The sequence below is a fragment of the Camarhynchus parvulus genome, chromosome 11, assembly GCF_901933205.1.
Source record: "Camarhynchus parvulus chromosome 11, STF_HiC, whole genome shotgun sequence".
NCBI lineage: Eukaryota > Metazoa > Chordata > Aves > Passeriformes > Thraupidae > Camarhynchus > Camarhynchus parvulus.
Window position 1 is genome coordinate 14,248,684 of NC_044581.1, and position 24,081 is coordinate 14,272,764.

General features: G+C 46.7%; 1 protein-coding gene across 1 annotated transcript; it reads left to right on the plus strand.

Annotated features, from left to right (window-relative positions):
- The first annotated feature begins 15,628 nt into the window (after nt 1-15,628).
- On the plus strand, nt 15,629-23,038 carry PLEKHF1 (pleckstrin homology and FYVE domain containing 1). The gene is made up of 2 exons (XM_030956379.1): nt 15,629-15,695; nt 20,661-23,038. Exon 2 carries the CDS (start codon nt 20,673-20,675, stop codon nt 21,492-21,494), a length of 822 nt encoding a protein of 273 aa, XP_030812239.1. The 5' UTR covers nt 15,629-15,695; nt 20,661-20,672; the 3' UTR covers nt 21,495-23,038.
- Nucleotides 23,039-24,081: the final 1,043 nt, after the last annotated feature.

Below are 24,081 nucleotides of genomic sequence, written 5' to 3' on the forward strand. Positions count from 1 at the left end.
GACTGGGAGGTGGAAGTGACCCCTGAATTTAGATTGCGTAACATTTTTCTGTTATAAAAGTGCTTCTATGGTGGCTTTAGGTGTAATTTTCTGGAGCTTTTCATCAATTTCACTATCAAATGAAAGACTTGTACCTAGGAATTTCTTTCCCTGTCACCATTCAAGCATTTGCAGCCAACCAGGGTCATTTCTTTAAAGAGAACACAGCTGTTCTGACACAATCACACCCCAAAGCTGAGTAACTGGGTTGGGAGGGCAGTCAGAGCTCTCACCTGCACTGGGGGCTACACAAGGCAGGAGGGACTCAGAGCTCATCCCCACCTCCATCCCCAGTGCTACACAGCACTTACCTGGCCCCAAAGCTCCCAGTTCCTTTCCAGACCTGTTGCTGGGAGAGGTCACAGGAGAGCTGCACCTCCCTGGCACCTCAGACACAAACCACCTTCACCATCCCTGAATGGATAAACTCACAGTGTGGGCAATTCTGGGGTTCAAGTACAGATCCTTTGGAATCAGGAAATGGAAACAGTTGGTCTAGAAATAAAAACTCTTTGTTGCAATTCAAGTATTGCCCTTGAGATGGGGAAAACAGTGTTCTTGCCAGGAACAGATATTTCACATGAGGAAATAGTCATTTCACACCCATGAGAACTTTTATCTGTGAAGTAAGAACAGAATGTGTTAAAGTTTTGAGACATAAGTTATTCTACTTTCCACCCTTTACTCCTCTCAACGTTCTAAAATTAAAACTCTTGGTTTCCTGTAAGAGGTCAGAAGAAAAAACAAACAAAGCTGCAGAAGCCATAAATCATAGCAGAAACTTTCCTTTCATGACAATGACCTAGTTTTAATTCTGCTCATAGCCTTCAGTGTAACATCTAATTAAGACATCTGTTAAATGCCCATAATATTAAATTAATAGGTGGAAGCTAATAGAACTTTATTGGCATAGTCCAGTTAATTAACATTAAGGGCCTTTAATGGAAGGCTGAAAGAGACATTAATGGGGATGCCACACAAATTGGAATTAGGCACAATCATGTCTCATTGTGCTGTGAAGGACAGAGCATGTTCTACCATATGGACACATAGATGAACACGATACAGCTTCCCATAGCTACTGGCACTTGCATTTTTTAAGCTATTTCAGCAAGCACAAAAACAAACACTGCCTGGCAGTGCCTTGGTAACAGCAAGGCTTTCAGTATTTACAGTGAAGAGTGCCCAGGAGATGTCAAAGGGCTCCCCAGAGTGGCACAGAGAGGTGACAAATGCAGAATAACAAGAGCTGAACAGCCCAGGCATGCAGGATCCTTTCCTGCAGCTGGTAAATCAGCTGAGGCCTTTTTGCAAAGCCTCCAGGTGCTCCAAACATCCATGACTCACAGCACTGAACCACCCCAGAGCTGGGATCACTGCCCACCCCCAGCAAATCATCCCAATCCCACCTGGCACAGGCTCTGTGTTCACTTTTCCTAGAACACATTAAATTCCCCAGTGCTTGTCAAGGAACTTCCTCAGAACCTGGGAGAGGTGACAATGACAGCTCACCAGCCCTCCCCTGCTCATTCACAGACATTCCCTGTCTCTTCATTAGCTGAGACAGTAAATACTTAATGGATTTAATACTGGAAAATTGGAGAACTAATCACAGCTGCCTCTAATATGCTTTGTCCTTCATATGTTCAACTCCGGATTGCACTCAACAGAGACTTTTTGGTGATGATTTTTACACCTAAACTCTCACTAACTAGGGAATAATGAACAGCAGTGAGCAATGTCTCACTACCTTACACATATTTCTGCTCCCCTATTACTGTGTCTGTATATTTATAACTAATATGAACTAAAAGAATTGTAAGCAATTCAGTTACTGAATTTTGAACACATAAGCAAGAATAGAAAAACAAAGAATCCTGTAATTTCTGCTTGAAACCTCAAAATAATACATTGTAGGAAATGTTTTAAACTGAAACCAATTCATATCCAAGAAAACACATGGAAAATCCTCTTTGAGAGGGATTTCATCTAAAAATTGGGTTAGATGGCAATACAGTGGAAACCCAAAAAAACCATCCATGACTGACAAACTCATATTAAATCACTGAAATAACAGTAGCAAGTGGTTGGTCTTAACTCTATATAGTCAATTCATCCAGTGTTTTACAGAAGTGTAAGAGACAGCACAAAATTCTGACCCAGACCATGCTTTCAGGAAACAGCAGCAGTATTTTCTCAAAACCAGGGTGGCCCTGATTTTGGGCAATCCCTCAGCCCCTCACCAGAACAGTTCCATGTGCCCACTCCCATAACAAATGCTCACCTTCCTTCCTGCTGTTGGACAGCCCAAAATCTGATCAAGCCTGTCGTGCTGCAGCATTCACCAGCCCATGGTCCCACAGACCAAATCCAATTATATAAAAGTGATTCCGTGGAATTTCCCAGAGGTTTGACCTGCCTTTGTCTCATGCTCCCCATCCTTGATTCTGTCACTCCTATGGTAACTCTAGTTCTAAGTCCCTACAGTGTGGGGTGAAAATGAATGATTTTGGTAAGGCAGAAATTGCCCTCAGTGTACTGGTTTAATTGAATCAATGAGCAAACATGAAAATGGAGGATCTGTGAAGCAGAGGATGTGCTGCTGAGAGGAGCAGTTCCACCTGGCAAACACCAACCTCCAGGGCTGCAGAACAAACAGTACCTGGCACTGCCTGCAGGTGGGTTTTGACACCACCCCTGCAAGCTCTGCCTGGTGGATAGGGATCATGGAAAACTACAGAGAACCCAACATTTAATACTGAATTAAGAGCTCTCCCTGCGAAGAGAGCTCTCTGCTGCTTTCTACTATGAGTCAGATAAGGTACAGTACATCATAAGCATTGAGAAGAGAAAAAATTGAATTTACAATTAGCTAAAATAACTGATAGGAAAAGGCACAGTCTAAACTTTACGTTCTATCCTGCCCTGCTCCCCAGCCTATTCTTAGGCTATTCCTTTCTTTCATTCTGCTAAGAACTATTCCCATATTGCCAAACCATACTGATTTAAAACATTATTTTCATATACTTCCAGACACTGCCCAATCTTCTAATAACAATTCCCTTCTACAGGCATCTGAACAGCTCCTACTCTCATGGCATATGTACATTTTACTGAGGAACTAATCTTAAAAGGTACAAAAATATATCATAGCATAGTTAGAACATTATTTATGATATTCAAATCAAAGGACTCTGGCTTCGCCTCAAAATTTTTAAATCAATAACCCAAACTGAATATAAACGCTTAAGGGCTCTTATGATTTTTAAGGGGAAAAGACATCAAACTCAAAACCTCAAGCAGGACTGCACTCACTTTTCTGTGGGTCAGGGTTTCTCAGCTGAGCCTTGTGGCTCCAGGCCCCAGGTTCATAGCAGAATGTGTAGGGGAATGTGCTTGTTGTGTGTCTGTGTGTCCAGCTGCCATCACTGGCCTCTGGCTACCAGCTCCTTGGACATTCTCTGGTGTACACACAGTGCAGCCCCAAAATAGACTCCACTTTATAGCACCATTAGTCTGGGAGGGAGGGAAGAAAAGGATTATGCACTTCTTGTAAATGTTAAAATAATTCCATAAATCTGAATAAAATTAATTTTTTCTTGGTGAAATTGTCTGCAACACTCTGCCATGCATATTCTTCCTCTACAGGATTATTTCAAAATTATGGACTCAGAAATATTCAGCTGGATAGTTCTTGGGTGGCTGAGGTGCTCACTGAAGAATTTAAATGATGTAATAGCTATTGAACACCCCATTATATGGCTGCCTAATTAATGTGAATGATAGTTATGTCTTACTCACAGAAGATTATTTTACACGGAGGAAAATCTACTCACTGCCACAGTAGCCATTTCCATAGTTTTTATAAGAGCAGTTGCATTATGGCTTCATTGAGTAAAAGGTAAGTAGCTATCCTAAATAATGAAGATTGAAGGTTTAATAGTCCCAGTAAAGAATCCTGCAGGTTTTTTATTTCAAAAATTAGAGTTTGATTGCAAGCGTATGATAATAAGAGGGAAAAGAGCACTGGCACGTGGAATCCTTTGGGCTCCTTGGGGACTTCCATTTCTTCTGTGCAGAAATGCAGAAGGATAAGGACAGCAAACCAGAAAATAAGCTTTACTTATTGTCTTTCCCTAGCAGCATGGCCAAGCTGCAAGGCTCTCCCTGTGGCTAAGGCCATGCTGGGCTGTGCTGCCCTGCTGGGAAGGCTGGCACAGCTGGCACAGCTGCACACAGCTCATCACCCACACAAATAACCTCAGATCGTGTGAAGAGCCCAGGTTAGACCCATTGGAATGATGATGTGCAGACATAAGCCAGCCTTGCAAACCTGTCTCAGAACTGCAGCCTATTACAGCAACTCTTTTTGTGAGGCAACCATCAAGGGACTTGGCATTTCTGTTACGAGCCCCTATTTCCAGGGTGATATATCAGAGATTACAACAGCTATAAAAATTCAAATCAGATTTCAAACTTGGTATGAGCAGCCTCGCTTGGGATCTAATATTTTTTAAGTAAATCTTTACAGGAAAAGTTAAAAGTTTACTTGTTCCACTTGTTATTTTAGGTCTCCATTGGTACATAATTCTCAATCCAGACTCTTACCCTCTTCCCACTGCAGAACCCAAGTAATCTCTTTTCACAGCTTGCATTTTCAGAATGGCAATTCAAATACAGGACAATTGATTTGACATTTGTTTCTCCAAACAGCAAACTTTCAGGAAGGGTTTTAAAAGAACTTCTGTTCCAAGGCAGCCACTTTTCTTTCTTTTTTTTTTTTTTCTTAAGCAATAAAGTACCACATGTGTTTTAGCAAGTAAAAAGTGGCAACGACATTAACCTGAATTATGGTAACAATGACTACAAAACAAGCTGGCTGGGGATTTGCAAATACAATCTCCAGATGTCTGCAAAAGATCTGATTTATCAAACACACTCTGGGTAGGATTTGTACTCCCTAATAAAAGAGGCCTGTGGTATTTATTTAATGGTAGTGTCAGTGAAAGGTGCTACCCTTGTGACATGTTTCAGAAAGGTGAGCAGATCCCTTTGAATAATCCACAGGATATGGAGAGAGACACAGGCTCTAGAAATTACAGCTTGGTTTCACCAATGAAATGGGATGAAACTGAAGGTTAAATATAGGGAGAAGGGAAAAAAGATTGTAGGAACTGGAGACAGCCTCAAGAGAAAACCTCAGGTAGGACCAAGGGGAAATCCAATGTACCCCAGCCTCAGGGACAGGTTAGAAGCACTAAATACCAGCTATGTTGGTTACAACTATATTTTATCAGCACAGCCTGTGGCCATGTAAAATGCTTCCCTCAGTATGGGGCCTTAAAATCACCACAGTGAAGATGTGAGGCTGTTTTCACCTCTAGTTTTGATCCACAGCCTTGCTGCTGAGGCTGTGATGGGAAGTCCTGGCTAGTGCTTACTTTAGGACTGATTTTTGTGCTAGGATTCCCTGCCATACAGCAGTGGACTCTTTCCAAGCAGGTCTTCACACAACCCTCCCCACAGATCAATGCTGCATGCAAATAACCTATCACTCATGGTAGTGATCTTAGAGTGGCACAAGCATAGAGCCATTACTTTTATATTTCTCCACCTTCACTGCCACAGTTCAGCCATGAAGTAGTTTGGACTGAAAACTAGTGCTTTGTACAAACAATTTGGGGTCCTTTTATCCTAGGCTCACTATCCAGGGGGGAAAAAAAGAGCATACTTACATATGTACACGGAATAAACCAAGTAAAACACATGGTCCATAGTTTTAATTTTGTGTTCACAGAGCAGTGCCTCCTGTTTGCAATGACTTGCAAACAATAGCTCTAGGACAGCAGCTCCACGGGATAATTGCCTTTTGTTCTGATTCGTTGTGTTGGGTGATGTTCTAAAGCAGCAAATTTGGGGCAATTCTTTAGGGTTATTTAGAAAACCCAAGGTTTACCCAGCAAATGATAACACCTCCTGGTTTTGAACAATGCCTTACTTCCGAGTAAAGCAAAATGAGTTGCTAAGGTGTGAACAGATTGAGTAACCAAGCCCAATTAAGCATGCGCAATATGCGCTGTAACAACATTCACTCTTTGCTGAAGTCATAAAACAGCTTTATTTTCTTTTGACTTCTGGCAGTCTGCCTCCAAGAGCCATTCATTCCTGCTTCTACCCAGCTTGCATTTCCACGAGGATGCATCAGGAATTTGAGCTGCTTTGTCAAAGCTGTTGTTGCAGAGGGGAACAAAGAAATGCATCCTGCAGCCAGGAGCAGGAGAGCATCCTGCAGGGGCACCGGGCTGCCCTGGGAGAGCCCATGCTGAGCAAACACCACTTCCACCTGGGGCTAAACATCTAAGAGAATGTTTCAAAAGGCAGTTTTCTCCCAGCAGAATGGTTTGTAGCTTCAGGAAATCTATTCTTAGCTGGGCTCTAGGGCACAGGTATTTCAATTTATTATTATTGTTGCTGCTGCTGGGTTTGTTGTTGCTTTCGTAGAAGCTGACATAAAAACGATACAGAAATCTCACCTCTGTCTGTATCCAGAGCAGCACACTTTGCTTTGATACCAGAAGATGGAGCCACATGCTCACAGTTTTAAAGTGCTTTTTTTTCTTCTTGCGCCATAAAACCCACCCAGGAAGCAGACAGTGCCTCGAAACTGCTCCCTTACCTTACATGAACTCGCTGTTTCAGAGTGTCTGTGTGCACAGCGAATCTGCTGCCTGCCTTACCCCTGTCAGCTGCCTCGCTCAGATGTTTCCATAACAACTCCATTTTCCTTGCTGCAAATATATTTTCTGAATTGCCTACCATGGCAAAATGAAATCGGGAAACAGAGCCAAACTAAGCCAGGCATTTCCAACAGCTAAAATACCACACTCTTCATATCCTAATATATATAAGGACATACTCTTAAAGGGAGTCATAAATATCCCAGAACCACCAACACAAGATTCCTGACTCCTCATCTTAAAAGGCCAAATAAAGGCAGATATGATTTTTATTCTGTGTCCTAACGCTTAGCTATTTGTGCTCAGGTGACAGAACAGGCTAGGTCTGTGCTCTGCTGCAGTCAGAGTAAGGCAGGTATTTCACATGGCCAGGGTGTGCCTTTGCCCACCCTAACAAAACCCTGGTTCTGCTTCAAAACCTACTTCCAAAAAAGAAATAAAACCAAACCCAGACCCCCCCCCAAAACAAAACAAAACAAAATAAACAAAAAAAACACCACCAAAAAAAAACCCAAAAAACAAACCAAACCAGAAAAAAAACCCAAAAAACAAAACAAAACCAAACAACAACAACAAAAAAACCCCAGCCATGGTAGGTCATCTCACAGTCTGTTTGGGGTTTTTGCAGAAGGTTTTGCAGCAGAATCACCCCTGCCCAGGATCCAGCAGCAGTGGCAGCCAGGGAGCACTGCTGACCCCTCAGCTCCACCCTGAGCTGGTCAGGGACACAGGGCTGGAGCAGTGACACTGCCAACCCCTGCCTTAGCCAGGGCTGTGCTGGTCCCACTGCTGGCAGCCAGCTCCAGCAGGCACATTAGGATGAAAGGGGCCTCTGTAAAACGACACAGATCTGATGGGAAGAGAAACCCTTCACTGAAGGTATTAAAGTCCATTAGGGCTCTCCTTTGTTGGCTGCTTGCTCAGGGTCAGCTGTGTGAGCAGCCACTCCTAGAGAGTCAGATCAAAGCAAGATAATGGCATCCCTAATAATGCCGGCAGAGATCTTTCAGGTAATGCTTCTTGTTCAAGAACACTCTCAGATCCTTTCATGTCTTTTTCTGACCTGGCAATGCCCCTGGTTAGTACAGAACTGTTGAAAATACACAGTTTAATTATTCTTTTAGCTGCTCTTTCAGACTGCTCTCAGGCAACAGAAGCAGGCAATAGTTTATTCTCATCCATTTTCTCACTACAATGCTGCATCCTCTTTATAACAAAGCCTCCATCACAACATTTAACGCCTCTCTAATGACACATTAAAAATGAAGACAGCAAAGCATTCTATCAAAGTGTTCACAAAAAACAACCCCCAACATTATTTTTTACAAAATCTAAGTACAGGAGACGGCACACAGCCTAAATAATCCCAAATGCAGCAGCAGATACTCACACATTACTCCTTGGGGAGCCACCATGGGACAGGGAAAACCAGGATTTGCAAAACACAGAGTGGGGCCCACAGTGGGAGAGACTGACAAGTCACATCCTCTATCCTGAGCTTGTAGATACCACGAGAAGGCTCCAGCACCTGGAACAACCAGAGCAATAGTTACTATTAATTCTCAGCTTTTATTTAAAAATTTGTACTTGCAAGATTGTCTCCATTCAGTTAAAGGCAACCCAAGAAACAAATCTGAAGAAAATGTCATATCAACTCTTTTTCCCCCATTTATTTCAGTGCTGTGGCCAAAAGTCCAATTACAGCTTTGGCTGCCAGGGCTTCTGAGCAGCAGCGCCATCATTCTCTGTATGATTTTCAATAAACATTTAAGAACTTGGCTTTGCTTCCTCTGCCTGTAACATGGGTACAGAAAAAGCCACAACACCAGAGGTTTGTGTCCAAAAAGGAGACAGAGGAGCCCTGTAACTTTATCTGAATAAAGGCTGAGGCCATGGGGCTTTTTCCCTGGGGTCTCTCAAATTGCTGGGGGATGCAGCCCCCTCTTTATCCCAAGTTCCTGGCCACTCTTCCTCTCCCACTGGCTGAGGTACTCTGAAGGTACTCCCTGAATCCTCTACTCCATGCCTCCTGTAATACACAACCCCTCTTTATTTTTTCTTTTATAACAAAACACTATTCATAACTGTATTAAGCCTTTGTTGTTTTTCTGTAAGTTCAGGAATTTATCATAGCCTTGGATGAGCAGCAGCCTGTGTCAATTAGTAACATTTTCTAGAACTGATGGTTTCTTCCCTCCCTCACTCCCTATCTGTAAGTCCCTGGCCCTATCTACAAGCAGATTCTCATGCTCTGTTTGTGAGGACACATTCATCTTATTCTTTTCCCATGTAAACAACACTCAGAGTCCTTGGGGCTATGAAAACACTCTGCAGAGGCGTCAGGGAGCCCAGGCATTGCTCTCCAGAAACTGGAAGGCCTTTCACACCCTTCCCATGCACACTCTGGGCCCCTAGCAGCGCAGGGGCCCTGGCACAGCTGTGGAAGTATTCTCAGGGAAACTGCAGGGCTGGGAGACATCTCAGCCACAGCCAGGGCAGCCTGAGGCCAGCACCTCCAAAGGGGATAAACCTGGTGGATAAACCAGGGTTTATCACCACAAAGGGGAGAAACCATGCACCAACCAGGCTTAATCCCTGTCAGACTGCAGAACCCACAGGGCACCCCCTGTTCAGTGCTGTGTGATCCCAAACACAGCAGTAGCACTGCTCTCTCTGCTCTGAGAACCATGGCAATCCCACACAAGGACAGCATTCCCCTGAAGTGCTGCCCTGGAATGGTGCAAGCTGAGGAAATCTCCAGGAAGAAGCAGAAAAGGCCACAGTGATGACTGACCCCTGTGTCTGCAAGATGGATGAGAATTTGAATTCCTTTGTAAGGGACCAAACATATCACTTAATAAAAACAAGGCATCCTACAATGAACCTCTCTTTCCCATATTTATTCCTCTCTAAACACAGCAGTGCATAGATTATAGGAAATGGTTTTACATTTAACTTCAACCCCAAGTGGTAAAGAAACGGATTGTATCTCACAATGTAAATTTGCATCTACCATCATTTAATGGATGTTTTATACATGCTATGTACTACTGTGTTTTTATGGAAAGGCAAAAAAATTACTTGGGAATTTGTTTTTAATTAAGCAATAAGGCTCAATGGGGTACTGCTATCATGCAATAAAACCACTCCTGGGGTGTTGTGAGGCATTTGGTCCAGATGAGTGCTTCAAATCACCCCCAGATTGTGATTAGATGATTACTCCCTGGAGTTAATATTCGATGGCTCTCTCTAGAGTTGTCTTATTGCTATTATAAAAAGTCCTCAACATGGGGAAACTAAGTAGCTTTTGTGCTTGAAGAAGATGAAGTTTGCAGTTTTGACTGTTGAGTGGCTGTGTGAGCTGTGAGGGTCTCATAGATCACCTCACCTATTTAGCATGCCTGAAAGATCATCTCAGGGCAGTTCTCTGACCCAAACAGTTTTACCATTACGTGGCTTTCTTTTTTTTCTAGAAGATGGAAGGATATAAACAGCAAACAACTCCAAAATTAAGCAATCCCAAGACAAGGCGCTGAGGAATTCGATTCACAGATATGTATTTCCAGCTTTATCTTTTTGCTGGGAATAATGAATCCTAATTGCTATTATGCTAATTGTATTAATGAAGGCTAATGCATGCAGCAGCACAAGAGATTCTCCCACGTTGGGTCCACGAGGAGGTGCATGGCCTGAGGCATTTGTGAGGGCTCCCAAGCTAATGAAATCAAACAGCCCAAATGGTACAGAGCCAGCCTGCAGTGCCTTCCCCCAGCTGCTCTTCAGGGGTGAGGTTAGAGGTGAAATATGCCATTCTGGGAACACATAAAACAAAAGCAAAAGCAAAAATAAAATAATTTTTAAAAATAAAGAAAAAGAAAAAGAAAATCAAAGCATCTTGCATTTCAGTACACCAGCAAGAGAGAAATCTCAGGAAAATGTTAACTCTTCCAAAATTCTCCCAAAAATGCAGAATGGTACCACCTGGACATGGACAATTTTTGCAGAGCTTGAGCTGAAGTACAGAGCAGAATTCTCAGCTCCTCCTTCAGATGCCCCCCAACAGCAACCACAAGCCTCCTATTACATAATATCCCTCTGGTTTCTCAACCAGACACCAATTTTTACACTTCACAAATTAAGGTGTGATCCTTCATACATCCTCTGTGTCCCATCTCATACATCCTGCACCACCCAGGCAGCAACACAATCTCTAAAAGCCAATAAACCTCAGAAGAAATCCCCAATTCCTTGCTCAGATCAGCACCTCTGCACCTAAAGATCCAGCATGTCAATGGATGGGGAGCTCAGCCAAGCTGAGGTTTGCTCTCTCGGTTTCCAGGATCTCAGCAGAACACCTTGGAAAAAAACCACACCACATGGCTGTGTTCCCTTGTATTTGAAGATAACAAAAGGAAACAAAGAATTCCCTTCTTGTTCCCCCTTCACAGAGCTCTCTGCACATGCACTCGGTGCCTGAACCTTCCCCAGGCAATGGCAGCAGATGCCTTCCTGCACAAAAGACACTGATGTGGGGCAAGGTCCCTGACAAAGAGAAGGTTTTTCCTTTCTGAGCAATGCCCACATTCAGCCTGGGCAGCAGTTACAAAGGAAAGAGACCAAAGCATGTTCTTCACATAAATAGAAGCTATATCCATAGGCAAAGCAGGGTTCAGGAGTGACACTCTTTTATTTGTCTTTGACTAATCAGTCAATCAGTCATTTACATCTTTTTGCATTTACCAGTGATTATCACACTCTGTTCCCCACACTTTTTCCCTGTTTCAATATTTGAAATAGCTAATCTACCTCAGTTTAGTCTTTGAAACACTTGCTCACCAGTTATTTGTTCACCATGATTTATCTTGTGCAATAAAGGCACACTGAATAGGAGATCACTGTTCAGACAGAGCAGCAGCAGTAGGAAGAGAGCTCAGGAGAAGGTGCCCAGAATGGTCCCTTCTGCAAGGAAGGCTGGGCTCAGAAGGTGCAGCTCTCTCTCACAGCATGCTGAAAAATGCATTCAGGAACTTTTCTGGACACCCCTCTTTTTTCCCACATTAATTTCATACATTTTATTCTAATATTACATCCCTCTCTGCACTGAACACCTGTACCTTCTCACAGTCCTGACATTTTATATTCTCTTACCTCAGCTTTTCCTCACCTTCACCTTTTATAATCTAAGTCCAGCCTGTTCCCACTATGGGGAACATTACTCAGAGCAGGGGCTGCAGTGTGTCAGGGCTCCTGCTTGTTCCTCAGTGTGTGCTCACCCCTCCTGCTCCTCAGGAGAGCTCAGACTTCTGAGCTTCCCCTCTTGTGAGTCCCTGCACTGGGCAGTTCTTGGGTGCAGCCTGGAGACTCATCATGACCAACCCACTTGATCCACTCAGAAATTACTGATCATTATTGGTCATTCAAGACTGAAGTTCCAACTCTACAGCACTGCACTCATGGAGCAGGGCTGAGGTCTGAGCAGGGAAGGGTGTAGCAAACATCCAAGACAAACTTGTAACTTTAGAATCTGCAAATGTGAGAGGTTTTGTCATCCTTGCACAGAACAGCTTTTGTGAGGATCACTGGCACTGGTGAGCTGGACATGGCCTGTGGTGAGGCACACGGGGTGTGAGTCAGGAGCTCTGGGGGATGTTCCAGCCCCTGGGTGATTCACTCTGAAGCCAGAGCCTGCTGCAGCTGAAGGCAACAGCAAATCACCCACTGCTCTGTGTCAGTGACCAAGCACCCTGTGACCAAATGGAACTCTCCAAGAGTGGAACTCCCTGTGAGAAGGGTACAAACCCTCACAGTTATTAGAATTTATGCTGCCCTTCAAGATCCTGAGGATAAAGTGCTGCACACAACGCAAAGCACAGCAATGCCTCTGTAAAAAACAAAAGCACTTTGACTGAGCATTGCTTTATGCAAAGGGCAGAGCAGCAAGCAAAGGTTGCTTTCAGGAATACTTTCATCACTTGGGCAATCATTTTGCAGCCAGGTTCCCAGAGCCTCTCAAGAAATGGGTAATTTCCTGCACCAGGGTTGAGAGATGCCCTGAGGCACAAGCAGCCTCTCAAACAGGTTTGCTGGGCAGCAGCCTCAAGGCATGAGGACCAGTGAGAATTTGGGAACTGGCACCTGAATTCCAGCCTGTACTGACAGGCTGAGCATGGATGTGACTTCTGCACTGTCAGACTTGGAACAAGTCATTTCTAAAGCAGGCAGATGAAGCTGGTAGGGCCTCAGAGACACCAATCATGGCAAGACACACATTTCTGAAGAGGCTGATTAGCTGAACCCCCAGGAGCCAGATCAGACAAACATTCATCCCCCAGACTCTCGCTCAGGACAGAGGTCACTCATCCCTACAGGTAACCTGGATGATGAACACAAGTTGTCTATTCCTTCATTAGGTCACAGTATGCCAAGCTCAATTCAGTAAAATCTCCATTGCTAAAGGCTGTCTTGTCCACTGATTAAATGCCCCATGTAGTCAATTAGTTAAAATCACTGTCTATCCTATGATCACAGTGGGTTCCTAACATCCCAAACTGAATCTAAATATTGAGTTTTATTCAAAAGAATTTTATCAAATGCCTGGGTTGTTTTTTCTTCTTCTCCAAACATGCACTACACATACACTGAGCTGAGAATTTAACAGATGTTTTTGTTACTATTATAATCTAATCTTTTCCTGCAGGCTGTTGTAGTAATTTTGCCACTAGAAGATAATAAAAAAACATTTTCTCCCCTGCAGAGCTTACCTTTGGCTGACTCAGCTGAGCAGCTGCAGTTTCCTTTACTTGCTTTGAAATTATTGCATCCCAATTGGGCAAGATATTTCTGCTACTGAGAAACAAGTGGCTTTGGAGAAAATGCCAGAGGCAATCAGATAAAGTCTCTTCACTTTGCTCTAGTTGCATTAAAAGCTGGTAATTTGGGCTGCAGCTTTTTCAAGTGGTCCCACAAATGTTTGGGTTTACAGCCAGGAAAAACAGAGCTCCTGAGCCTGCCTCTCAAATAACTCTTAAGATTACTGGTGAAACTCCCAGTTTGCATCTCAGTAAGGAATTCAAACAAGTGTGTAAGAGCTTCCAAAACAAACAAACAAAATACCAACAGAAAGTCAGATCTCAATTGCAACTGCTTAACACTGACTGTGAGCACAAAGTGGATCTTGGGGCTTCCCTTGCCTCGTGCAACACTTACCTGAGCACACCTCCACTTCTGACTGAAGAGGAAAAAAAAACCTTCAAATCCCAGGCGGTTTGGCCAGCCCAATGCTGTGTTTGGCTGATGCGCTGTCCAGGTGAGCATACTGAGAAACAACAAGAAAAATAAATTAAAGTATTACATCTCAGTAATAAAGACTATGATTAGCATAACATGAGAGCAAATTCAGAATAATTTTAGCATACAGGAGGGAAAAAAACAGTTTCAGGGTAATAATCTGTGGCTAGTTAGATCTGAATTAGCCTGACAGCTAAGACAAGCTCTGGCATATTTAGTTCAGTGCTTTGTCTATTTATAGTTTACAGATATTTACTGTTAGACCTTGTTTAAAAACCCCCAGCATTCTGTAGAGAATTCATTTCTAAGCTGGGTAGATTTCCCCAGAGTTAGCAGCTCCACACAAACCAGCTTGCAGGTGTGAGAACCAGTCTGCAAAGGCAGACCATGCTCCTTGCACCGACAGACCACAGTCCCACAGAAAAGGCAGGAGGACTGGAAAGACCCCACACTAAAGCCCTGAGATATAGATATATATATATATATATATCACTCAATATGTAGTGATAACCTGGATCTGTCCACCCCAGTAGCCTCCCCTCTGTGCTGAGCTTTCTCCAGGTTTTCAGGGGTTTGTCAGTGACCTGATGGCCCTCTCTGCAATCCTCCTTCATACACTGCTAGGCACTGAACTTAGTCTGTGTCCTCATTTATCTGCTTGTCTAACATAAACACAAAGTGTAAAGAAATAAGGTCTTGTGGAAACTCCCATGATTGCCAAGCACTTTAGCTCTAAAGTACACCATGAGCTTCCCAGCCCATGTTATTATTACCAAAGAAAATGAAAACCTGCGAAAAAAAATATTTCTAATACCTTGACAGGTCCATCACTTCCCATTAAAAATAGAAAAGCTATTACAGAAAGTGAGCAAGCACCTGAATTATAGATCAGCACAGGCCTGGGGTTGTGTGACTGCACCTGGCAAGGGCCAGAGCTCGGCTGCCCTGCAGCACCTTCAGCAGTGCTGAGGGCACTCACAGCCTCTGCCCCAGCACCCTCCTGGCACCGTCATGAGTGGGTGGGACAGAGGAATGCAAAAGATTTCCCTGCAACGCCAATTTTGGTGTTAATAGCTTGCTCTCTACACAGACTCTGTAACACGAAAGTGGTGAGAAGCTGTGATCCAAGGCTTGGGAGCAGGTCTGGTTTCTGTTTTGGACCAGTGTAATGCGTAGTTCTATTTATATCCCTCTTCTTAACTGTAAAACACTGAGAGTATTTATCACTGAAACAATCTTTATACAATGCCATCCATGTGTACCCTTCTGCTGGATGGAGTATACTGTGATTAGGGGGTGATCAAACTGGAAACTTAAAACTGCCAGCAAACTAAATACACTGAGCTGTGCTGGTGAGGCCAAGAGAAGAGTGTGCAGGAGGGTGCTGGATGGCAGCAGGGCACACAGCCGTGGGGCACACAGCCGTGGGGCACACAGCCGTGGGGCACAGGCACCGATGGGGCACAGCCGGTCCCCCTCACGGCCCTGTGGGGCCGTCGCAGCCCGGCCCGGCCCCGGGGCGCCCATTGGCGGCGGTGGCGGTGGGCGGGGAGCGGCAGCGGGGCCCGGCCCTGGAGCGGAGCGGAGCCGCCCGGCGCGGCCCGCGGGAGCGCTGCCGGGGCCGGCCGGCAGGTACGGGGCGAGCGGGGGTTCGGTTCGGTTCGGTTCGGGGCGGAGCGGAGCAGAGGGGGGGAGAGCCGAGGATTCGGTGTGGGACAGAGGGGAGAGCCGGGGCTTTTCCGCTGCCGGGCCGGAGCGGGGGACAGGAGCGGTCTGGCGGCTCCGCTCCGCCCGCCGTGGGACAGAGCGGCGGCGTGAGGGGGCCGTGCGGGCTGCCGGGTTCGGCCCGGGGTCCCGCGGTGTGCACTGCCCGTCCGGGGGTCCCGCGGTGTGTCCTGCCCGTCCCGGGGATCCCGCGGTGTATCCTGCGCGTCCCGCGTGTGTGGAGCCTGCGGCCCGAACGCCGCTCCTGAGGGGAGGATGTGTTGGGTTTTTAGAGGGGAGGGCGTGCTGAGGTTTTTAGAACGGAGGGCGAGTAGAGGTTTCTGGAAGGGAAGGTGTGCTGGGGTTTTAGAGGAACTTTAAGTCTCAACTTTGCCCGTGTACCAAACCCGGAGGCTGCTCCCGCTGCGGAGCTGTAAGCGGGACCCCGCTTGGGCCCTGCGCCTGTCCCTGAGGGGCGCTGAGCTCCCGGGCGCTGCCAGGGACAGCGAGGGACAACTGTCGCTTCCCTGGCGGTCCCCTCGGCAGCCAGCCCGTGTGTGTCCTTGGTCACGAGTCCGGAGAGCCCCGGGATAGTGCGGGGACAGGGAGCGGGGCACGGACGGGGTAAGGCTCTGCCTTGAGTTTCGTGGTTTTCCCCCTTCCTCCCTCCCTTCCTGCCCTTCCTCCGCTGCTTGGGCGCCTCTGAGCCTGGCTGGCACTTGGAAGAGCCGCAGCTGAGCTCAGGCTGCCAACAGCGGGTTCGGTAGCATCAGTCTGAGCTCCTCAAACCCTGCCCGGCCGTCTCCTTGCTCTGGGTCTGTGTGCTGAGCAGCAGTGGCGAGAAGCTTGGCAGCTCAGGCAGTCCCTGTCCCACCGGGACTGTGACATTCCTAAAGGCCCCATGTGACAGCCAGCCCCAAAATGTGCATGTGCTGAACTGGGTTCCTCATAAGCATGGCAGGAAGGGGCTTACCAGAGCCTGCCCTCCTCACCCCAGCAGTTACAGCTTGCCGGCAGAGAGGGAGAAGCAAGCTGAAATGCCTTCAAGCAGGAAAAGGAGAGGAACTTTGTTCTTCTTGCTCTAAATGCCTGCTCGGGCAGCTGCATCCTACTTGCAGCTTGGTGAGTAAGAGCTTATGCCAGTCTTAGCTCCAGGAGAGATTTCTCAGAGCAGAGCAGAAGGAGGGAGTCAGGGAAAGCTGCAGAGAGATGAGGCTCAGGGCATTTTCTCCTGGCAGCCCTCAGCAGTGAGATCTGGGTGTCATGGACCATCCCATGTGTGGTATGCACGAGGTATGCAGTGGATACCAGGGCTGTCAGTTCTGCCTGATGGCAGGAATGGAAGGATCAGGTGGAACAGCTCTCTGCATCAGTACACCTAAGCCTTAGGTACATACAGACTTGAAAAACATACCCCAGACTTGCTGACCCGTGAGCTGAAGTTGAAATGCTGTGCCTGGCAGGCATCAACATGTCTGTTTATAATCACAAGTGAACAAGCCCGCATTGTTAAGTGTTGTGGCGTGCTTACTTCTGGAGGAGAGTGCCAAGCTGTGGTTTTTTTTTCCTTTGAACATCAGTCATATTCACTGCATAGTATTTGATCACATGCAGACCCAGCAGATCTTGATGAAAAAAACAACCTCAGGATTCGCCATGCCAGAAACTTCTGTGAAAAGCAGCATGCCAGAAAAACACATCTTGCTGCCTTAATTTCAGCTGGGTAAGCTGCTGCTGCTGCTGCATGTGGTACATGGGCACATGTAGCACTTGCTAATAAGCACTGTGACCATGCTGACCTGACACAGCAAACTTAACCAAACAGGAAAAAAACATTTACCAAAATGAATAAAGTAGATTAGACTTCATACCCTCACTTTGTTCCAAAGGGAGAGGCTCTCATCTCCCAGGAAAGGAGACCATAGTAACACACAGCAGTTGTCTTTATTTACCAGATTCGCAAAGTGCTTGCATTCCAAAGCCAAACTGTGGATTATTTGCAGTGAGTCACAGTATTAACATGAAACTGGGTTTTATGTGGTCGGTCAAGCTGAGCTCTGTGTGGAACTCGGGGCAGGATGGATCTGGCTTGTGGTGGGATGTGAGGAGTCAGCCCCCCAGATGGCTGTTTCTGCCCCCCTACCTGAACAGGGATAACACAGAGTGAGTTGTCCAAGCGTAAAGGTAGGCACTGTAAGTCCCGCTTCTACAAATTTTTTTTTTTTTTTTATTATGTGTATGTGCTGTTCTCCAGTCACTTCTGCCTGAGGGGGAAGAGAGATGTGAGGAAAATATTCTGCTTTTGCATCCCACAAAAACTCCTTCAAGAAATACCCTGGGCTAGAGCAGCCAACAATTTTAGTCTTAGCAGAGAAGATTTTCCCACTACGGAGTTGGCTTTTCTTAGGTTAACTCATGGTGTTTTAACTAGGGAGCAAACCAGAGGGTGGAGGAGCAGGGACATACCTGCAGGTAGAAGTCTGATGTGTAATGAGAGCTTACCTTTGGTTTTTGCACACTACAGGATTGTGTCCAGCCCCTTCTCCTTTTGCTCCATGCAGTAAGTCCAAGAGCTTTCTGTGCAGGGACCCAGGTCAGTGCAACAGCTAAAGCTTTCACAGCAGCAGAGCTTACACTCCTCTTTGGAAAGGAGCTCAGGTTTCCTGGCTCTGTGCAGGCAAGGTCTCTATATCTGACAAAATATTTTAGTTTCCACTGGAATCTGGTGTGCAGAGATCCCTAGAAACAGTCATGTCAAGTACCATAAGTTCTTGAGAGGTTGGGCCATGCTTCTAAACTACATAAAATGAAAGAGGTAGGTGAAGAGCTCCATAACCCTGAAGCATGAGGGAGGGAAACTGGTGGGACTGCTTTGGTTTTTATCCCATTTGGTATTGCTGGTCCCCAAAGTTCTTGACAGTATATTATTGCATTCACAGTGTTTGCACACCAAGGATCCCAAGCTGTAATTTGAGTTTTTCCTTTATTATTTGTGTGCTCATCTTTCACACAGAAACTCCTCAGCCAGGGATTTGTGGAGAGGCCACATCCCAGGATAGGTGGGAGTCTGGGTAACCCTAGTCAGGGAGTTTGTGGACAACAGTTTGTCCTGTCTGTTTGTTCTTCAGCCTCATTTGTGTATTTGTGAGGGAGAGGGTAAAAACACCTGGTGCTTATTGCAGCAGGACATCTCCTCGCCCTGCACAGATGCACTCAGGCTGATGGAGCCACGCTGGGAATGGAGGCTCTCTCCTCTCTGATGACAAGCAACAGAGTCCTGGCCCAGCTGCTGCACGTTGTGCCATGGCAGGTTGGCTGGGCAGTGCTGTCAGCCCCTGCTGCTGCAGGCAGCCCCTGGATTCCCCCTCTGGCTGCAGCCTGGCCAGAGCACTCAGTGAGTGTGAAGTGCCCACCCACGTGAGTGGATGTGCCCAGCAGTGCCCAGCCCCACCCAGTGCACTCCTGGGCTTTGAGGCCCTGAGGATTCACATCCCCCCTCCAGCTCGAGGGGGTTCCCGAGGAAGGCAGCTCTCCAGGAGCACTCAGTGCCTCTCAGTGAAAGCTGTTCCTGTAGGCTGGGTCACTCCATTTAGGTCTGCCATGGCTAAACCTTGTGCCTTTTCACCCTAGAGAAGGAAGCTCTGGGAACTCAGAGGAATTGCCCGGTCTGTCTGCCAGATGGGTCATCTGAGAGGTGCATGGTGTGCAGCAGCTCTGTGGTTTCCCTTCCAGCACAGCAAAGGGGTGACTGGGGGTGAGGAGCAAGGGTAGAATGTCCCACACACACAGGACCAGGCATGTTGTCATCCTCCTCTTCCCTCCAGCCTCCTTGGCAGCAGGGACTCTGGGCAAGGAGCACAGGGATAGCAGTGGAGAGCAGCTCTGCATGAGTGCTTCCATCAACCAGCAGCAGCAACCAGGGTAACAGCACATGGCCCTGTGATGTGCCTTGTGATGGCTGAGCTACCTCTGTGCAGGAGGAAATGACTCACATTGCCATGGCCAACTGGCCTTGGGCAGCACCCTCCAGCCTGCAAGGGGCAGGGAGCAAATCCACTGACAGGGAGCACCTGCCTTACTGCAGCCTGCCAAGAGCCAGCAGCTGCTTTCACTTCAGGCTTACCCTTACCTTTGTTCCTGCTAGAACAAAGCACAGCACAATGTCAAACCCCCAGACTGTGTGAGAAGGAGGGTGCAGAGGTGTGGGAGAGATGAGTGTGCTGCATTCCACTTCCCCTTCAGCAGAGCTGACTGTTTTCAGAATGATGTGTCTTGCATTTGGAAGCACTGTCAGTCCTGGGATAACAGAGGAAAGGCTTAGCTCCTGTGGGTTTATTCACATCATGAGGGCTTTTTAAATTTCTTCTTTTTACCCTTTTGGTCATGCATGGAAGAGGTGATACCACAGAGTTTTCTTTTGTTCCTGCCTCAGCTCTGGCCCAAAATGGAGTTGGGGGGGGGTGTGTGTCTGTAAGCAATCCTTGAGAAAGCAGATTTGCAGTCAGAAATGGGAGCCTTGTTCTCAAGACCCTTTGCTGCAGATCTATGGATCTGTATAAAATCAGGTTCAGACCAAGCAGCTTTCTTTTCTAAGGGCACACAGGGAGACTGGTAAAAAGCACAACCAGGAAGACCTGGCTCTGCCTTCAAGGGCTTCCACTGCTGCAAATTGAACCATCCCAGTACAGCCTGGGCTGTTGCAAAATGAGGTCAGAAAGTTTGAAGATTTTATTTAGAAAGGTAACAAACTAAAGCCAGGAGTGCTCAGGAGATCACCGGTAGCCTCAGATTGCATCAGGAGCATCTCACCTGTGCATCCACTGGCTACTCACCCTCACCCTGGTGCAGATGCCTGCAGTTTCACCTCTTCCCTCTGTGTTTTCCTCTCTGCAGAGGGAGCTGGACATGATGGACCACCTTGCAAACACGGAGATCAACAGCCAGCGCATCGCTGCTGTGGAGAACTGCTTTGGGGCTTCTGGGCAGCCCTTAGCCTTGCCGGGCAGGGTGCTCCTGGGAGAAGGGATTTTAACCAAGGAATGCCGCAAGAAGCCAAAGCCTCGCATCTTTTTCCTTTTCAATGACATCCTGGTCTACGGCAGCATCATCATCAACAAAAGGAAGTACAACTCCCAGCACATCATCCCCCTTGAAGATGTCACTCTGGAGATGCTGCCAGACACCCTGCAGATGAAGAACCGCTGGATGATCAAAACCTCCAAGAAGTCCTTTGTGGTTTCTGCAGCCTCCCTGACAGAGAGGAAGGAGTGGATCAGCCACCTGGAGGAGTGCATCAAGCACCTGCTGAGCAAGACGGGCCGGCAGCCCTGCAGGGAGCCCGCGGCCCCCTGGATCCCAGACAAGGCCACGGACATCTGCATGCGCTGCACGCACACCAAGTTCTCCACGCTCACCCGCAGGCACCACTGCCGCAAGTGCGGCTTCGTCGTGTGCGCCGACTGCTCCAGGCAGAGGTTCCTGATGCCCAGGCTGTCCCCCAAGCCCCTGAGGGTCTGCAACCTGTGCTACAGGCAGCTGCTGGCAGAGAAGAAGAAGGAGGCAGAGGCGGATCGGAGGCAGGTGGAGCCCATCCCCTCTGCCATGCAGGGCTACGAGCCCTCCAGCGGCGACGACAGCGACAAGTCTGATGATGAGAAAGCTGAGCAGTGGCCAGCTGACACAGAGTTTTATACCTCACAGGTATCCTGGTCATCTTTCCACAGCTGACCTCCCTGGGAGCTGGTCATGTTTATACACTGGGAAGCCAACCTCTGGCCTCCAGTGCGTGTCCTTCTCAATGGTTTCTCTGAAGGCTGTGCCTAGGTAGGTGGGTCTTGGCCCCTGTGTGTGGTGTCAGAGCTGAGACAAGGTTTCCCCTCTGAGAACGTCTCATATGATGTGAGCACAGAGAGAATAGCTCAGTGAAGAGCATTGGGGCAGCACCCTGTGGATAAGTCTTGGCCAAATAAGCTCACCTTCAGTGCCTTATTCTTCCTTTCTGCTAGAACATCTCTTGTTTGAAATGGTTTGAGATTGGCTCTTGGGAGGAAAAGGAGCATGAAATCCCAGAGTGGAACACATTGGCCTGCTCACCGTGTGTTCCTCTGTCACAGCAAGGGCCACTCTGGATGTCCCTTTCCATGAGCATTCTGAGGTTCTCACTGCAAGCATGCCAGTCTGAGGGAATAGCTGCTCATCCCTGCACAGTACGGCCAGCACTGGATTCCCTGTGTTCTCAAGTTGGAAACACTAGAGAATGGTACTTGGAATGCAGGGGGCTTGTGTGGGGCTCAGTGTGAGCCTCAGCAAAGCACTGGAGCATCCAGCTCTCTCACATGGAAAGAGGCCATGCCAGTGGTACTGGGCCAGGAGGAGGGAGGGGAGGGCAAAGGGACAGGGAAAATGACCCTGAGCAGTGAAATATGGAGAGAGGTACTGGAGTTCACTCAACTGAGTGCAGAGCCCAGATCTCAAACACAGGCAGTTATACCAGATTACTAGAAACTTGAAAATCTCAAGCCTATCAGGTAAAAGGAGAGCCCAGGGAAGACTTGTTAAAAGTCTGTAAAAATCCAGGGAAAAGCCCCAAATTAAGATCCTGTGAAGTACAGCACTTCTGCTTCTCCTTCCCTCCTGGGCTGCTGCCCAAGGCATCAGATTCTCACTTGTGCGCTCACCTCCTGCCTTATCAGTCTCACAAGTCCAAAGTTAAGGTCCTTTATGTACTTCAAGGATGAGAGCCAAAGACTTTACAGTTTACTTGAGATCAACTTTGAAGTTCAAATTCAGTTAGAAATAAACTGTGTTTATTCAAGTATTCTATCATAATGTAGCAAGGGAGTAAATATAGAGGAAATCAGACAACAGCAATTGTTTTGCAGCAGGCATTTCTACAAACTCCATTATTACTTTTAGTATATTTTTAATTGTATATTTTGTGGTCTGGAAAAGCAACATGGCTGGGAATACACTGCCAATGTTGTAAAATGTTTCCTTACCATGACCTGTTTCAAGCAGAGCATTGCTTGACAGGTGGCCATGTGTTTTTTTAAATTTCAGTTCAAGATAATTATTCTTACTCTCCTTTATAAACTGCTACTGTTCCAGTGAATTTGTATCACTTGACTGTGTGAATAAAGATACTGCCAACAGGAAGGAGCCAGGCAAAGAGGACAATAAAGCATGTTATTATTGAACAAAGGTCTTAAAAAGAGCTGGGATCCAGGCCTGGCCAGCCCAGCAAAAGAGGTGACTCCTCAGGTGTGGGGAGACTGCTCTGGTTTCTGTTTACTCCTTGGAGGTAAGGGCATCAAATCTGATGCTTCCTTTCTATTTATACCCTGTTGTTGTCTGACAGGCTTTCCCAGGTCTCCTGCAATCCCTGCAGTAGTCTGTATTAACTGGAACAGTCTTTTTCCGGTGGGGACACAGCTCAGATTGGGCCAGCAAACCTTATGACCTAAGCAGATGTTTTTGGGCTTTAAAGCAATAAGTACACCGAGTTCTGTTTTTTCCATCCCTCTCCAGACTTAGTTCCTAACTCTGCACAGCAGTGATTGTTTTTACAATGCCTCCCACCCACCAGAAGGGTGTACATGCTATGCAAACAGAAAATGACCTTAAAAATAAACAGCCATTAGAGTGGTTCACGAGCCAAAAATAGCCCAGCTGCTGAGTCTGCATCCAATCAGAAACGTAGTGCAGTTTGAAACCTAATCCTTAGTTCAGTTAGAGATCAGCTTACTTTGAGTGTTCGAAGGTCTTACTACTGCCAGCCCCAAAAGACCTATGAACTGCTTTTATGCTCTAATGAGGGACAGGCACTCCTCTAAAGAATGCCTTCTTGGTGAGCAAAAGCTTTTCTTAATCACAGCAGGGGAAAAAAAATCAGAATAAACCACCAAAAACAACCCAGCCCCTTTTTCTGGTGTATGCTGCTGATGGCTTCTGGGGAAATGTACACATCTTCCACCAACTGCAAGCCCCAAGAAACCAAGCAATTCTTAAACTTTTAATGCCTATGGTAAAAGGATCCTGCCCAGGAAAACATGGGGAAATTTAAACAAAGCCTCTCTCCCACTTCCTGAAGTTCTCTTGTGGAACTCAGCACTGGGATTAGAGCCTGGGGCTCCTGGCTTCTGGCCTGCTGAACACATGGATTTTAAATCACAGGCTGTGTGCTGTTACAGTCCAGCATGGAGTTTTCCAGCTTGATTCTATCTCCAGTGCATTAATAGGGCATTTCCTGATGGTTTGTGCTCTCTCTATTTTAGCTAAATAAAGCCCTTAGCAGAGATCCATTCCAGTTTGCAGC

Bases quoted from the DNA above. Each gene is read 5' to 3' on its own strand.
- PLEKHF1 (XM_030956379.1), top strand. From the start codon at position 20,673: ATGATGGACCACCTTGCAAACACGGAGATCAACAGCCAGCGCATCGCT.